The following is a 16538-nucleotide window of genomic DNA, read 5'->3' as shown; positions in this document are numbered from 1 at the left end:
GGCCGCCAAAGCAGAGCATGCAAACTTAACCACTACTCCACCGGGCGGCCCCTGAAGTACTCTCAAGAATAAGAATTTACATGATACTACTCAATTTGAGTTTCTTACCTGTGAATGTTGTTGCTGATACCCATCAGCGATGGCATTGATGTTATGGACACCCGGGGCTAACAGTACGTGGAAATAACCTCCCTCTTTTGTGTGTACTTTTATTCCTTCATTGAGTACAATGACTGCTTTAGAGATTGGTTTGCCAGTCTTATCTTTAACAAATCCATGAACTCCCTTATGAACCTGAAAAAAATGTTTAAAATATAAATTTATGTTTTCATAAGGCCAGTTATTCTAGAGGTAATAGCTTGAGGCATGACAAAAACAAAGAAACAAACAAAACAACAAATACCCCCATAAGACTGACTTATTCCTCCCTTCCTGCTGACTCTGACCTTGTTTGCTACTCCGTCACTGCTTCAGAGGCATAGAGATGGAAATAAGGGTAAAGAGAACTCTGACATAGTCAAAGCCTAAAGCATTAGAACCCAAATCTTCTGATCCCTTGAAGGATTTACTTTCCACCACAGTACACCGTCTCGAGTAATTCTGTGTGACATTCAAATGAAAGAACCTGCCACACCTCACAGGGTTAAATTGCCTAAATTACAGCAGATTCCAGATATGTGAACTCAGGACACCTATTTAGGCAATATAAATTGAACAAAACTCTCCTTTCTATATACATTGAAAATAAATAATATAATTTTTGGTAATAAATTAAGAAAATGTTTTGATAAAGGTTTTCATTGAACATATTCCTGAGAGTTTGCTTCTAGTTAAAAGGGAAAGACTCACCTCCACCAACATGCTAAGAAGAGATTTTCTATTTTCTGCCCACAAGGAAGGGAGTTGGGTTGCACTAGGAAAGTAGCAGCAGCTTGTGTATACTGTGATTTCTGGACAGTGGCCATAGGTGACACTATAATCCTGATATAAAATTCAAAAACAAATGTAGGAAAATTAATAAGTAAAAGTAAGAAAAAGGCTTTGTAATGCAACAAATGGAATAAAAAGAAAACCTAGTGATGTATACAAAGAATCTGTAAAGCATTTTACAATTGCAAATATAAAGAAATTGCCTGGTATTATAATCAGTCACAAACATGGCCACTCCTAAAAAGGCCAATGAGACCAGGGACTATATCTAATTCACTCTTATATCTCTAGTGCTTCTCTCAGTGCCCAGCAGGAAGAAGGGATTTATTAGGGTTTGCTGAATTTATTAATGAATGAATAAGCAAATGCAGAGGGCCGGCTTCCCTCTAAACCCTGGAACTTTACTGCTGCTCTTGGAGCTCTAGAGGTAGAATCACAAGCACTTGTCCTCTCATTATCTTCCACCTGCAGGATCAAGCCAGCTGGACAACAGCAACTGCTTACAAGATAGCATTTATCCAGGATCTGCTTGTGTGGACAGGTTCAAAACCTAACTTTCCACCTTTTCCCCCAAATCTGTTCTTTTTCCTAATTCAGTTAATGATATTAACTCATTTTCTCACACAGAAATGAAATCTCCTGTCCCTGACGTCAATTTCTTGCTATCATCCATCACTTGCCAGATCCTGTCAATTCTACCTCTACAATATCTCTGAAACTTCATCCCTTGATTCCACACCCATTGCCACTACCCTAATCTAGGCACTCATTATTTCTTGTCTAGGCCATTCTAAACCAGTCTCCCTGCACCACACTCTCTCCTTATTCAAAACTATCTAAACCCACTGTTAAGAGATTAATTTTTCCATAGCACAGCTCAGATCATGTCACTATATCCCTGCTCAAAACCTTCAGCGCCCTTTCATTCCTTACTATAACAATCAAAGCCTCAAACTCTCTTTCCATTCTTGTCTTCTGCTGCTCTCCATTATATCCTATATTATAACAAAACTATACTGCTTATTGATCTCCGCCCATACCGCTTCCTCTTTCTGGAATGTCTTGCTTCACCATCTCTGCATCCCAAATGCCATCTCCTCTATGAAAAGAAGGCTACATCTCTGACTATGTGTGACGTTTTCTGTCTTTAATTTCTCATGGTACATTCAGAATTGCTCTCTTTTAGATCAAATTGATTAATTCTGTAACATAGTTATTTGTACAATGGGCCAGGGAATATATTTTATTTATCACTAATATAGCAAAGTGCCTCACACATAGTAAGCTCTTAGTAAAGAAAGGCGGGAAGGCAGGCAGAGATGGGAAGGCAGTGAATTTTCTGCTTACTCATGTGAATGGAATGACAAGCTAACTACCCATCTGCTAACAACTCCTGACTAATTTGAAGTGGATGGACAACCAATTAAAAGACTAGCAGAAAGAAATTAAAAAAGACCTAAGTAAATGGAAAGACATATTGCATCCATGAACAAAAAGACAATACTGTTGAGATGTCAATACAACCCAAAGTGATCTACAGATTCAACACAACCCCAAACAAAATTCCAACAGCCTTTTTGTAGAAAAAGAGAAGACAATCCTCAAATTCAAACGGAACTAGAGGGAGCCTTGAATAGCCAAAACAATCTGGAAAAATAAAGTTGGATGACTCACAGTTTCAAATTTCAAAACTTACTACAAAGCTACAGTAATCAAAACAGTGGCACTGGCATAAAAATAGACATAGAGTCCAATGGAATAGAATTTAGGGTTCAGAAATAAACCCATGGTCAACTGATTTTTGATAAGAGTGTCAAAACCATTCAATGGGGCAAAGAATAGTCTTTTCAACAAATGGTGCTGGGAAAACTGGACTTCTACATATAAACAAATGAAGTTGAACTCCTACTTCATATCATACAAAAATTAACCCAAAATGTATCAATGACCTAAATATGAGAGGTAAACCCATAAAATTCCTAGAAGAAAACATAGGTGCAAATCTCCATGACGATGGATTTCACAATGAACTCTTAGATATGACAACAAAAGCATGAGCAACAAAAGAAAAAAGTAAATAAATTTGAATTCATCAAAATTGAAAACTTTTGAGCATCAGAGGACATTATCAAGAAAGTGAAAAGACAATCTACAGAATGGGAGAAACTATTGGCCAATCAAATATCTGATAAGAGTTTAGCATCTGAAATATACAAAAAATTCTTATAACTCAACAAAAAGACAACCAACCCAATTTTACAATGGATATGGACTTGAATAGACATTTCTTCAAAAAAGATATAGGAGGGAAACAATAGAAAGAATAAACAAATGGGACTTCATCAGACTAAAGAGCTTCTTCAAGGCAAGGGAAAATAGGATTGAAACAAAAAAGCAGCTCACTAATTGGGAAAAAATATTTATAAGCCACTTATCCGACAAAGGGTTAATCTCCATAATATACAAAGAACTCACACTGCTTAACAACAAGAAAACAAACAACCCGATCAAAAAATGGGCAGAGGACATGAACAGACATTTCTCAAAAGAAGATATGAATATGGCCAATAGACACATGAAAAGATGTTCATCATCGCTAATCATCAGGGAAATGCAAATCAAAACTACACTAAGATATCACCTTACACCCGTTAGATTGGCAAAAACATCCAAAACCAAGAGCGACAAATGTTGGAGAGGTTGTGGAGAAAAAGGAACCCTCATACACTGTTGGTGGGAATGCAAACTGGTACAGCCACTATGGAAAACAGTATGGAGATTTCTCAAAAAGTTAAAAATAGAAATACCCTATGACCCAGCCATCCCATTACTGGGTATCTATCCTAAGAACCTGAAATCAGAAATCCCAAGAGTCCCTTGCACCCCTATGTTCATCGCAGCATTATTTACAATAGCCAAGACGTGGAACCAACCTACATGCCCAGAAACTGATGATTGGATAAAGAAGATGTGTTATATATACACAATGGAATACTACTCAGCCATAAAAAAAGACAAAATTGGCCCATTCACAGCAACGTGGATGGACCTCGAGGGTATTATGTTAAGCGAAATAAGCCAGTCAGAGAAAGACGAACTCTATATGACTCCACTCATAGGTGGAAGTTAGTATATTGATAAGTAGATCTGATTGGTGGTTACCAGGGAAAAGGGGGGGGTGGGGGGAGGGCACAAAGGGGGAAGTGGTGTACCCACAACATGACTAACAAAAATGTACAATTGAAATCTCACAAGGTTGTAATCTATCATAACATTAATTAAAAAAAAAAAAAGATATAGAAATGGCCAATAAGCATATGAAAAGATGCTCAACATCATCAGTTGTCAGGGAAATGAAAATCAAAACCGCAATGAGATACCACTTCATACCTACTATGATGGCTATAATCAAAAAACGGAAAATAAGTTGTTGAAAATATGGAGAAATTGGACGCTTCATACATTGCTGATAGGAATGTAAAATAGTGCAGTCGATGTGGAAGTTTGGCGGTTGCTCAAAAGTTAAACATAGAATTACAGTATGACCAGCAAATTCCACTTCTAGGTATATACTCCAAAAAATTGAAAACAGGGACTCAAACAGATACTTGCACACAAATGTTCATTGCAGCATTATTTGCAATAGCCAAAAGGTGGAAACATCTGTCCATCAACAGATGAACCGATAAACTGACAAAATACAATAGAACATTATTCAGTTATAAAAAGGAATGGAGTACCGATTTATGCTACAAAATGAATGAAGCTTGAAAACATTATGCTAAGTGAAAGCACCCAGACACAAAAAGACAAGTACTGTACGATTCCACTTCTATTAAATATGTAGAATAGGCAAGTACACAAAGAATAGAAAGTACATAGAAGTTACCAGAGAGGAAAATGGGGAGTTACTGTTTTTGGGTGCAGAGTTTCCGTTTGGGGTGATGAAAAAGTTTTGGAAATAGACATGGCGATGGTTCCACAACATTGTAAATGTAATTAATGTCACTGAATTGTACAATTAAAAATGGCTAAAATGGCAAAACAAAAAATGCTGTCAGAGGTTAATTTAAGGGCTAGCATGTCAAGAAAGCCATGAAGCAGATGCCACTTGCTATATCAGAAAAGTACCTATTCTTTCACTCAATGGCTGTTATTTACAACTCCATTCTCACTGTATTGTCTAAAGCATACCTTCATGCTGCCCAGGTGACTGTGCCATTCTGCTCCACGCATTACTCCTCCCGGAATATTCTCATCTATAAAAGAATTGAGAGACGAAGGATTAACAAGATCATAAATAAAGAAAGTGTTCTTTGTCCCCGACATGCCCACCTACCCACCCAAAAGCAGCAATAAAAATAACAAAAGATAGGAAAAATACCTACCTGATTTATTTGGGCAACCTGGCTGACCCAGGTGCATTGATGGATGATTACTTGCATAAAGAGATGCCAAATGCTTTAGAGTCTCTTTGTTTTCCACTACAAAAAGAAAAATTTAGAAATCAGTAGAGAAATCCAAAAGATTTTTCCCCAAGTCCAACTTCATGGACACAAAAGTCATCTTCTAGTAAATCTTGCACCCCACTGAAGTTTACTGAGGAGTCATTATAATTTACTTGTTTCTGTTTAGCCCAGGATAATCCAACTAAGAAGACAAACATCTTCCTTATATTAAAAGGTACTAATGGTAAGTTTACACAACAGGCTACCATACTAAAATACAAATTTATTTTTGGTATGTTTTACTACATTTTGGGGCAACTCTGGCCCAATAACAATATTCCTTATAAGTGCATTGAAAACAACACAAACTATCTCCATATACAATGGTCCCAGAGAGATTCAACAAGCAACTGCTTAACTCACCATAAGGTACAAGCAGTCAGTCAAGGTTTAAAGCAAGGGAGGGCAATTTTGTACTGCTAATATTTGGTTACATATAATATGAGTTTATTGAGGCAGGCAATGTGTCTTATTCACTTTTGTATTCCCAATGTGTACAGACACAATTGCTCAATAAATGCTTGTGGACTAAATTGAACAGATGTGACAAGATGGCTACACTCAATAAAACCAGGCCATCATTAGACTTTACCTCTCTCTTCCAAGTAACTATTTAGACTGTTGATAAATGTACTATCTTCTTAGTTTGGTTATTTGCTTATGGAGTATACTCAAATACTTACCATTTAAAAAAAACTTAGAAGGGACATTACTTAATTGGAATTTCCTATATAAGCTTAAACGGCATATACGTAAAGTGACGTTCTACATACCCGTTTGTACTGGCTTGTCATATGGGTATGTGACTAGCACTGAACCACCATCTAAAGCAACAGAAAGACTGAAGTCCTGTCTTTGAATCAAATTTTCAATGATGGCTTTAGTCTCAGGCTGGGAGGCATTATCTAAAAATAGAAAAGTCAAATACGAAATAACAATATCTTAAAATTTTAGTGTAACTAAGAAAATATTCTCTACTTGAACACAATCCAAAGGCTAACTTACAAAATCTCTAAACACTTTGTTAACTCCATAAGCCACTATCTCAAGCAAGAAAGATACACTCTGGAAGGTAGATTATTTTGAGCTTCACAAACTTCATGATAACATGTAAACTCTAAGCAAGTTTAAGAAAATTCTTTCTGGAAACAAAAAGGGATGGACACATCCTCCTTTAAAAAATAATTTAGGGAATGTATAAGTTATCTTTGAAAGAAAGTAGGATTTTTCAGAAAGCAGGTGTTTTCTGCAGCATTGTTTGTAAGAGCAAAAAATTAGAAAGAAACTAAATGTCCATCAGCAGGGAAATGATTGAATAAACTAGAGCATTGCCATTTATTAACTGCATAATAAGATGCCATTAATAAGAATGTTAGAGATCTATAAGTATAAAATGAAAAGATGTCAATGATATATTCAATGAAAACAGTTACAAAACAATATATATAGTTGATGATCCTATTTAAGTTAAATAAGAAATAGGCCCCTTCAAATCAACATACACATATATCATGAGTGTGTATACACACATACATGGGAAGGGTAGAGAGAGAGAATATACATCTCTGTACGACTAGTGGTGGAACTCCCCAATATTATTGATTGAGTTTCTCAGAAAAAACTTGAATTACTTGTGCAAATGATAAAGGAGAAAAATTTGAAAAGTTTTCTAGATACCTGTATTCATTTGTACCTTATATCCATAACCTAGAAAGAAAGTACCCCATTACTCATCTACAAAATAGGATCAACCAAATTCCTAGCGATGAGAAATAAAATTATCTGCAAAGTACTTTAATGGCCTAAAAATTAGCCCTTACTTGTGAAGTCTGTATCCAGGTCTTTGCCACGAGCATTTGTTCGTCCTATCTTTGAAGTACAGTCTTTCTCTTGTGCTCTCTCTCGCCCATCTGGATTTAGAGAAGGGACAATCACAATTCTAGTCCTGTCAACCAACTAAAGAAGAAACAGAAATCAATGAGTTTATTAGCTCTAAGTGGAATTACAAGGTACCCTCCTATGCCTCAAAGGGAAACTCTTTATTGTTTGTTTTAAACACAAATTTAACAGTCATAACTAAAAATAAATAAATAAATTTTAAAAAATTAAATTTTCTCTGGTTCCAAATACAATAAAAAAGAAACAGAAACTACTGCACAACTAATGTTCCCAGAGACCTCCTGATGACTTACACACAACAGGGTTCAGAAACCACTGGCTTCAGACTAAATTCAGCCTGCTGCTTGCTACTATAAATAAAGTTTTATTGGTATGTAGTCATGCCCGCTCATACAGCTGTTTTTGCGCTGTAGTGGCAGAGTTGAGTAGTTGCAACACAGAACATCTGTCCCACAAAGCCTAAAATATATACTACATGGCCCTTTATAGAGAAAGTTTGCTGACCAACCACTGGCTTAAATCAATAATAACGGTGAGACTGTATTTTCCAGATTAAAAACTGGAATGCAAAATCTGACAAATATCAATGTATGCCTGGAAACAATACGACAGAAGAATTGAAATTAGCATGTCAAAAAAAGAAAAAATGAAGTAGGACATTTGTCCTATCCATAACAAGTTCTCTTCCAGATGATCCATAGACATTAATACCTACATATGTGTTATGAACTGATTTCTGACATACTTCATCCTACATATTTTATTTCTTCTTCTTCTTCGCTCCAAAGCCCCCCAGTACATAGTTGTATATTCTAGTTGTAGGTCCTTCTGGTTGAGCTATATGGGACACCGCCTCAGCATGCCCTGATGAGCAGTGCCATGTTTGCGCCCAGGATCCGAACTGGTGAAACCCCAGGCCACCGAAGCAGATGGCTCGAACTCAATCACTCGACCACGAGGCCAGCCCCCATCCTACATATTTGTAATAGTAAATCAGAATAAGTGATTCCTGGTTTATTTGTTCTGTTAAGGTAGTCTAGAGATTGAAAATATTTGAGACCCTTTAATTCAGTGGTTCTTAAATCTTTCCCCTGGGAGAGATTTTTTTCTGAAGTATGCATGCTTGGGCTTCAGCACAGGTCCCTGGGTATGTATATATTTTCTTGATCTCACCAGACAATTCTGATCCTTAGCACAAAACAAATGGTAATCTCAAGTGATCTAGTTCAAGCCCAATTAAATCAGTGAGGGAAAATCTCATAAACTAGGAGTTTTCAAATTCCTGGTAGGTATTTTACCTATGACATACAGTCTGTTATAATCACAAGATCAGTAGGTAGCAACTCTGACCAATATTAGAACATTGGAATATTAGAATAACCTAAGGAGCTTTTAAAGGAATACTGACACCTCTGCAGATGGTGCCTCAGCAGTGGTATTTTTAAAAATGTCCCAGATGTTTCTAATGTGTAGCCAGGGTTGAGAACTACCATCCTAGGTACTCTCGCATTTTAAAAAAGAACACAAAGGGGCTGGCCCAGTGGCGTAGTGGTTAAGTTTGCCTGTTCCCCTTCAGTGGCCTAGGGTTCGCGGGTTCAGACCTATGGTGTAGACCTACACATCGTTCATCAACCATGCTGTGGTGGTGTCCCACATACAAAATGGAGGAAGACTGGCACAGATGTTAGCTCAGGGGCAATCTTCCTCACCAAAAACAAAAAGAACAAAAAATGTCTTTGAGACACCTCTCGCAACTCACCTGAAGAAGTCAATGGAATTTGCTTTGCTGAAGATGGCAAAATATATTTCTTTTTTCTTAAAGATTGGGACCTGAGCTAACAACTGTTGCCAATCTTCTTCTTCTTCTTCTTTTTTTATTGTTTTTTTCTCCCCAAATCCCCCCAGTACATAGTTGTATATTTTAGTTGTGGGTCCTTCTAGTTGTGGCATGTGGGACACCGCCTCAACATGGCCCTGATGAGTGGTGCCATGTCCGTGCCCAGGATCTGAACTGGTGACACCCTGGGCTGCTGAAGCGGAGCATGCGAACCTAACCACTGAGCCACAGGGCTGGCCCCAGCAAAATATTTTTTTATTAAGTCTGATTTAAATTCATCTCGCGTAATCTCATAGGTTCCTTCTGATCCAAATCATGACAGCAATTCTTTCCAAAGCTCTTTTAGGGAGGCAGTGTGGTAGAAGAAAATAGCATAGGCTTTAGAGTGACACTTGCATTTAAATCCTGGTTTTACCACTTACTAGCTGTGTGACTTTCTGTAAGTCATCAAATACCTCTGCCTCAGTTTTTACATCTATAAAATGGAGATAACAAATACAGGATTGAGGATTAAATTTCCATGTATGTAAAGTACATGGTATAGTACCAGGCACACAGTAGGTATTAAACAAATATTAGTTCCTTTTGCCTTTCCTAAGTTCTATGTACACAGTGCCAATTAGTGAGTGTTCTAGAAGGATGCAGTCTTTCCTTCCTTTCTCTAAGACAACACAGAACTAAGTTGCTCAATCATATATGCCTAAGCCACTAGATCAAAGTTCTTTTCTGTAGTCATGGATGGATGGCTAAGTAGACAATGTCATATTGCTTTTTCCAAAATCTCTCAGCAGTCAAAATGTCCAATAACTTTGTATTTATTACATGAAAAGAAAAACTATTTGTCTTCCATCTCACTTTTCAATATAGTATCCTATATAAGTAACTGGGAAGGGAAGCTCCTCCGGTAGACTGTGCAGAACTGTGAAAAGACTGGACATATAACTTGACTATTAAATGAAGGAGGACCAAATACAAACCTTTACTATTTTTCCCTTTACACTGCTTAATAGATACAAAGATATATGATAGACACTATTAACAATAAGCATCTACAAAGATGGTCCTTTTTTTTTTTTTTTTTTTTAAAGATTTTATTTTTTCCTTTTTCTCCCCAAAGCCTCCCGGTACATAGTTGTATATTCTTCGTTGTGGGTTCTTCTAGTTGTGGCATGTGGGACGCTGCCTCAGCATGGTCTGATGAGCAGTGCCATGTCCGCGCCCAGGATTCGAACCAACGAAACACTGGGCCGCCTGCAGTGGAGCGCGCAAACTTAACCACTCGGCCACGGGGCCAGCCCCCTAAAGATGGTCCATTTTTAAAGAGCAAAATTTATAATGCACTAAAAGTGCGTCTGTGTAAAATCTAACAGAACATTTAAAACTTTTAAAATTGTGCCTTGATATCAATGTATCACTGAGCTTTTTCCTTTTAGAATGTCAAAACAGGTTATTCTCTTACTTGGGTAAGAGCTGGATTCCTTTTGTAGTTTAGACAGAGAAATTCTGCCAGAGCCAAAAGCAGTTCAGTTCCAACAGGAGCATTTCCATGGATACCAGCAACAAAACGGATCTTTGGTTCCTCAGGCTCGGATACGTTGGGCTTATTGGAGATCTCAAGGGACCAAATGTGACGATATTCAGCACTCTGTCCCAAACTTTAAAAAACAAAAACAAAAAGTCAGCAAGTAATCAAGCATTACATTAATGCTGACTTACAGATTTAAAAAAAAGAAATTAAAAAAACATGAGAAGTCTTAAAATGTCTTTAAAAAATGAGTGATTATGCCAGAAAACCTTAAGGAAACTATTTTTCCTTGACCAAACAAAATCAAATAAAAGTGAGATATTATCAGATTTAGGAAAGATTGTGATTTACCTTAGCATTCCTCCAAATTCAGCCATTCTCATACGATCTTCACAATATTTGCCCTATCTTCTATAATCTATACTATTATTTAGTTAATATGTGTCTGTCTTTTTTTTTTTTCAAAGGTGAGGAAGATTGGCTCTAAGCCAGCATTGGTTGCCAAGCCTCCCCTTTTTGCTTGAGGAATACTGTTGCTGAACTAACATCTGTGGCAATCTTCTTCTATTTTGTATGTGCGACGCTGCCACAGCATAGCTTGATGAGTGGTGTGTAGGTCCATGTATGGGATCCAAACCGGTGAACCCCAGGCCGCTAAAGCGGAGTACACAAACTTAACCACTACGCCACCAGGCTGGTCCCAATATATGCCTTTTCAATTAACTCACATTTTTATTAAAGAAAAATTTCAATGTAAATGAATGTAGAAAACCTCACTTGTTAAATCAAAATAAATTTATATAAATAAGACACTATATTTTACTGTAAATGCAATACCAGTATCACAGTAAAAATCATTTAAAATGTCCTGCTTGCCTAAAGAGCTCTGAGCTTAAGGCCTGCTTTCTTTAATATAAAGGGAGATTTACAAGAGTTAGATAGAAAAAATATATTAGCATCAAATTGAGAAGGATTCATAGAATAGAAAAATTACTGCTTTTTCACAATACTATTCAATGATATTTAGCACTTGTTGGTGGACCACCTATAACTGTCTTGTGTCCCACCACTGGCAGGTATTACATATTTGGGGGGAAATATTTAACTAAAAAGTGCATCTTGAATTGGAAGGTTAAAAAAACTTAAATGAACTAAGTAAATGGATAGCAAAATAATGTCCAACTTTTAGTTTATTTTAAAATAAGGAAGTCTGTAAGCTCAATGTAGTAGTAAGATGGACTACATTAAAATCTGAACTAGGCAGAAATATTCAAGAATCAGTTGAGGAAGAGACATAATTGGTATTGCCAAAGTAAATATAGCTCTTTGCATCTATGAACATTATAAACCAGTACTTGAGAAGCTAAATTCGCTGGTAAAATTAAAAGGACCAATGAAGAAAAACAAAGTAAAAAAGTAAAAGGCTGGATAATGTTGATTTGGTATGTAGTAGAGAACTATACACTCAGGGCAAAATGCAAAGCACAGTAAAGGCTCTATAATAGGCAAACAATAGGAATCAACAAATTAAGGAAATAATTTTGGAGTAACTGTAACAAGACCTAAAGAGGATTTATAAGGAAACAGTGAAAGGAGGCAGAGAAGCCTCAGAAAGTAAAGGTAAAGGCTGTCACAGCCATCAGTTTTACATAAGCCAGTCCTGCATATTTTCCCAGGACCCTCAATCACACATGACCCTAAGGATTCAGGGAAGCGCCACTGTGAACAGAGAACAGAGTACAGAAAAGGACAGCAACCAGGCTTCATTTTCTAATTTGAAAAAAGGACAACCCCTGACAGGTGAGCTCAGAGTTCCAAATATGTCCCTTGCCCCCAGCAAAATACAATAAACTAAGTAATATGTAGTCAGAACATGAACCTGCAGCTGACAAGGGAACAGGGTTTTGAAATCACTCAACGTAATCATTAGAACAGGTAATTTTGACATTTTCTGGAGGCACAGGCCATACATTGCTAATCTAACAGGTAATCTCCAATATTTCTCATAAAAGTTTCCAAGATTCATTGTTAGAAAGATCTCCAAGCAAAGTATCTGTTTCAAAATAAGTAAACTCCAACTCTCAATACATTCAGTTTCCAAATAAATAACAAGAACCATTCAACATGGCTTATTCTGAATGTAACTTCTCAAAAAAAATAAAGGCAGTCAGAAGGTGACACTTACTTGGTAAGATTTGTAATATGTGGATAGTTCATCACAAGTCCTCTCAGAAACTCTGACAAGTCTTTGTATGAATGGTAGCGATAAAGAGCCAGATTTGAGGAGGAGCGTAATATGAGGGCTTCCAAACCATTCTCAGCTGAAAGGTCTTTAATTAAAGTTTCAAACACTTTAGTAGTTGGATCACTGGCATCCTCAGTGTTGGTGCTATCCCCCTTTCCTTTCTTTGATTCATTGTTTGAATCTGCTGAAGATCGCACAAGCGTGAAGTTGACCTGAATAGCACCTTCACCCTTTACGGTCACATTCTTGGTAACAGGATTATACCTACAATAAAGGAGACAGATCAGAGCCACACTTCTTCAGCTGGAATACTCAAGCCCTGGGGAAACAGACAAGTGCAGAGGATATGTGAATCCTTGAGATAACTGTGGTGTATTTTTTAAAAAAAGGTTAACAATGGGGGCCAGACTGCTGGTGCAGCGGTTAAGTGTGCAAGTTCCGCTTTGGCAGCCTGGGGTTCGCCAGTTCGATCCCGGGAGCAGACATGGCACCGCTTGGCAAGCCATGCTGTGGTAGGCATCCCACATAAAAAGTAGAGGAAGATGGGCACGGATGTTGCCTCAGGGCCAGTCTTCCTCAGCAAAAAGAAGATTGGCAGCAGTTAGCTCAGGGCTAATCTTCCTCAAAAAAAAAAAAAATTTTTAAAAAGGTTAACAATGGCTATAAATGTTTTCACGTACTTACCCTTCAAGAGGTACTCAAACTAACTCTTACAGAACTAAGACAGCTAGTCAGGGGGAGGAGAATATCCTGTGGTAACATCTATACTTATCAAAACATTAAAAAAACTACAAGAGGGTAAAAATGATAAGTTTCAGACTAAACAATCAGGTGGTTCCAGTTCTAAGCTGTTTGTAAAGGAGGGGGAAGATAAAGAAAATTAAGCTTTGTCCAAGGGAAAAAAAGGGTATAAGTTCATTTTCTCTTTTTAAGTAAATATATCTTTGTGGAAAGAAAACTTGTAAAAAAAGATGAAAATGGCCTTTCTTAGAGAATTAGCAATAAGAAAGAAAATTTCACTGAAGCAATAAGGTAAACGTACACTAATAATAAAAAAAAAAAAGAGTGTGAAAGAGCTTAAAAGGCTTTAAAAGGGTACAAATGTAAAGTGGTGGTATTTATTGGACAGCATGACTAGAACCATGCAGCAGAACAGGAATCTTTTTGCTCCAAATAACAGGTACTTCCCAGAACTGTTAGCAATAGTGAAGGAGATCACTCACTATGCCTTCCCATCTGGACATGGGGCAGGCATCTGAGAGGAGAGTAAAAGAGGCGACTGTTCAAAGTGCATAATTTCACAGATTTCTTACACCTGATAGTTCATGTACTCACTTGCCACTAGAGGAGAGTCAAATATGTAAACAGCTCTAAACTTCCCAGCATCAAACTCAAGGTTGCTCAGCAGGGTCTCTAGGGCTTTCTGGCAATAATCTCCCAGAATGGGGCCATGTTCGTCTTATCCCCAAGCACTCAGTTTCAAAACATTCAGTCACTCACCCTCGAGCGGATGCTGTGATTTTATAAGTTCCTGGAACCAAGAGACGCCAGTAATCTCCAGTTTTGTAAGTAGTCACGGGGTGATTAATTTCAGCAACACTAATGGTGGCATTTAATATACCCCTGCCATCTGTGGCATCTAGGACAAATCCCTTGACACCCTGATGAACCTGGAGAAAATACAAGGACACCCCGATTTCAATGGTAAAGATCATCATCTAATTATTTTGGGAGCTCATATCCAAAATAACATATCGTTAATAATATAAACACGTGGGAAAAACAGGAATTTAAGAGTTCAGGGTAAACCTAAATGTAAACGCCCATTAAACAAAATATTTTAGTTTCCGAAAAGCCAATTTTTCATAGGTTAGGTTTGTCTTTATCCTGACGAATGTAAATAACACTGTTTAAACTTTAGCACATCTGACAATTTCAGAATATAGGACTTTCTATAGGGAAACTGGCCTGGCTTCTTTAAAAAGGAAATGTCATCAAAAAAAATTGAAAGACTATTCTGCATTAAAGAGAGCAAAGATATGTAATAATCAAATGTAATGCATGAACTTTGACTAGATCCTGGTTCTAAAATAAAGCTATAAAAAGATATTTGGGGACAAAAAGGGAAAATTTGAATAGGGACTAGGGACTAGGTAACAGGGAATTACTGTTCATTTTTTTAGGTAAGATAATGGCATTCGGAGACGGCATTTAGGAGAATAACTTTATATTTAGAAGATGCATTCTGAAATGTTTAGGGGTAAGATATCGTAACATCTGCAATTTACATAGAAGTAGTTCAAAAAAAGTGTATATATGTGTGTACATATATAATATATATAATTTTTATATATAAATAAAGCATATACAGCAAAATGCTAAAAACTGTCAAATCTAGGTGAAGGTAGTGTTCATTCTATTAGTCATAACTTTTCTCTATGTTTAAAATTTTTCATAATAAAATGTTTTAAAAAATTAGTATGCAAACTCACAGCCTTTATGCTGCTCCACTCAGTAAAAAGAATATAGCCCAAAAGTACTACTGGCACAAAGTACTGGTCAGATTATCCTAATAATAAACCATTATTAGCATATTTCTTACAGTCTTTAGCTATTGGCCACCATGCATACCCAAACAAAAGGACACTAATCATTTCACAGTAAACAACTGGCAAAAAAGAAAAATAATAAAAACATTCACCCCACAGCCCTTCTTTCTATCACCTGACAAATGCTTAGGTGTGTACCCAATTTACACTAGCCTTTAATACAGACAGGGTAAAAAGTGACCACTAACCATTAAGAGCAAAACATCACTACATTGTTTAGTCATTTTCAACTCTTCTCCATGTATACAAAAAGACTCATTTCCATCCATGAATTTTCTAGATAAATAACTAAAACATGAACAGGCCAAACTGGAATTCAAAAGGCTGTATTCTAAAATCACTGCATGACAACCACATGTACACACAAAAATCTTCTTGCTCTTGGGAGAAATTTCATACTTCACTCCTGAATAGTCACCTGTTTCATAAACTGGATTAGAGATCTTCGATTCTGTTCCCAAAATTTTGGCAAATCTTTCTCAAATGGGTATTTCACACAACCTAGTTCAATAGTCACTTCAAAGCAATTTGTTTGTAAATAGTTCCAGTCTTGCATACCACCTAAAAGGATAAAAAATTAAAACCAGTCACTCTGAAGAAGTTCTAACTAGCTCAGATCCCAAAACGTAAGCAATATTCCTAGTGAAAAAGCCAAATTAATCTTTTATCAGCATTGGTTGAAAAACAGTAATACATTCCTTTGAGAGCTCTTTGATGCTTGTGGTACAGGTAAAACACTTGTACTTTCATGTTCAAGAAGAGTTCAAGTGTAGCTTACACTCTTCTTATTAGCATATCTAAGGTTTTTTGTTATAGCCAGAGGTAAAGTATAACACTTTCATCAAGTTTTAGTACATTATTTTTACTCAAAACTCAAAAGTGCGCCAAATGTAAAGCTAGTTGAAAAGATTACCTGAATGTTTTAAAGTATTTAAACAATATTTTTAAAAGAATGATTCTTTCTCAAAATTAAAAAAATCAGTAA

General features: G+C 36.7%; 1 protein-coding gene across 1 annotated transcript in view; it reads right to left on the bottom strand.

Moving 5' to 3' along the window:
• Positions 1 to 16538, bottom strand: part of CPD (carboxypeptidase D) — a 65365-nt gene that overhangs the window by 6056 nt on the left and 42771 nt on the right. Inside the window, exons 10-19 of the mRNA XM_070562837.1 lie at positions 15972 to 16114; positions 14445 to 14614; positions 12885 to 13208; positions 10634 to 10829; positions 7259 to 7394; positions 6212 to 6343; positions 5319 to 5414; positions 5125 to 5189; positions 850 to 981; positions 109 to 294 (exon numbers count right to left, since the gene is read on the bottom strand). Coding sequence (XP_070418938.1) covers positions 109 to 294; positions 850 to 981; positions 5125 to 5189; positions 5319 to 5414; positions 6212 to 6343; positions 7259 to 7394; positions 10634 to 10829; positions 12885 to 13208; positions 14445 to 14614; positions 15972 to 16114 — 1580 coding nt within the window. The remainder of the gene's footprint in view (positions 1 to 108; positions 295 to 849; positions 982 to 5124; positions 5190 to 5318; positions 5415 to 6211; positions 6344 to 7258; positions 7395 to 10633; positions 10830 to 12884; positions 13209 to 14444; positions 14615 to 15971; positions 16115 to 16538) is intronic.

Source organism: Equus przewalskii, chromosome 10, assembly GCF_037783145.1.
Source record: "Equus przewalskii isolate Varuska chromosome 10, EquPr2, whole genome shotgun sequence".
In the NCBI taxonomy this organism is placed as follows: domain Eukaryota; kingdom Metazoa; phylum Chordata; class Mammalia; order Perissodactyla; family Equidae; genus Equus; species Equus przewalskii.
This window is presented reverse-complemented; position numbering and strand designations above follow the sequence as displayed.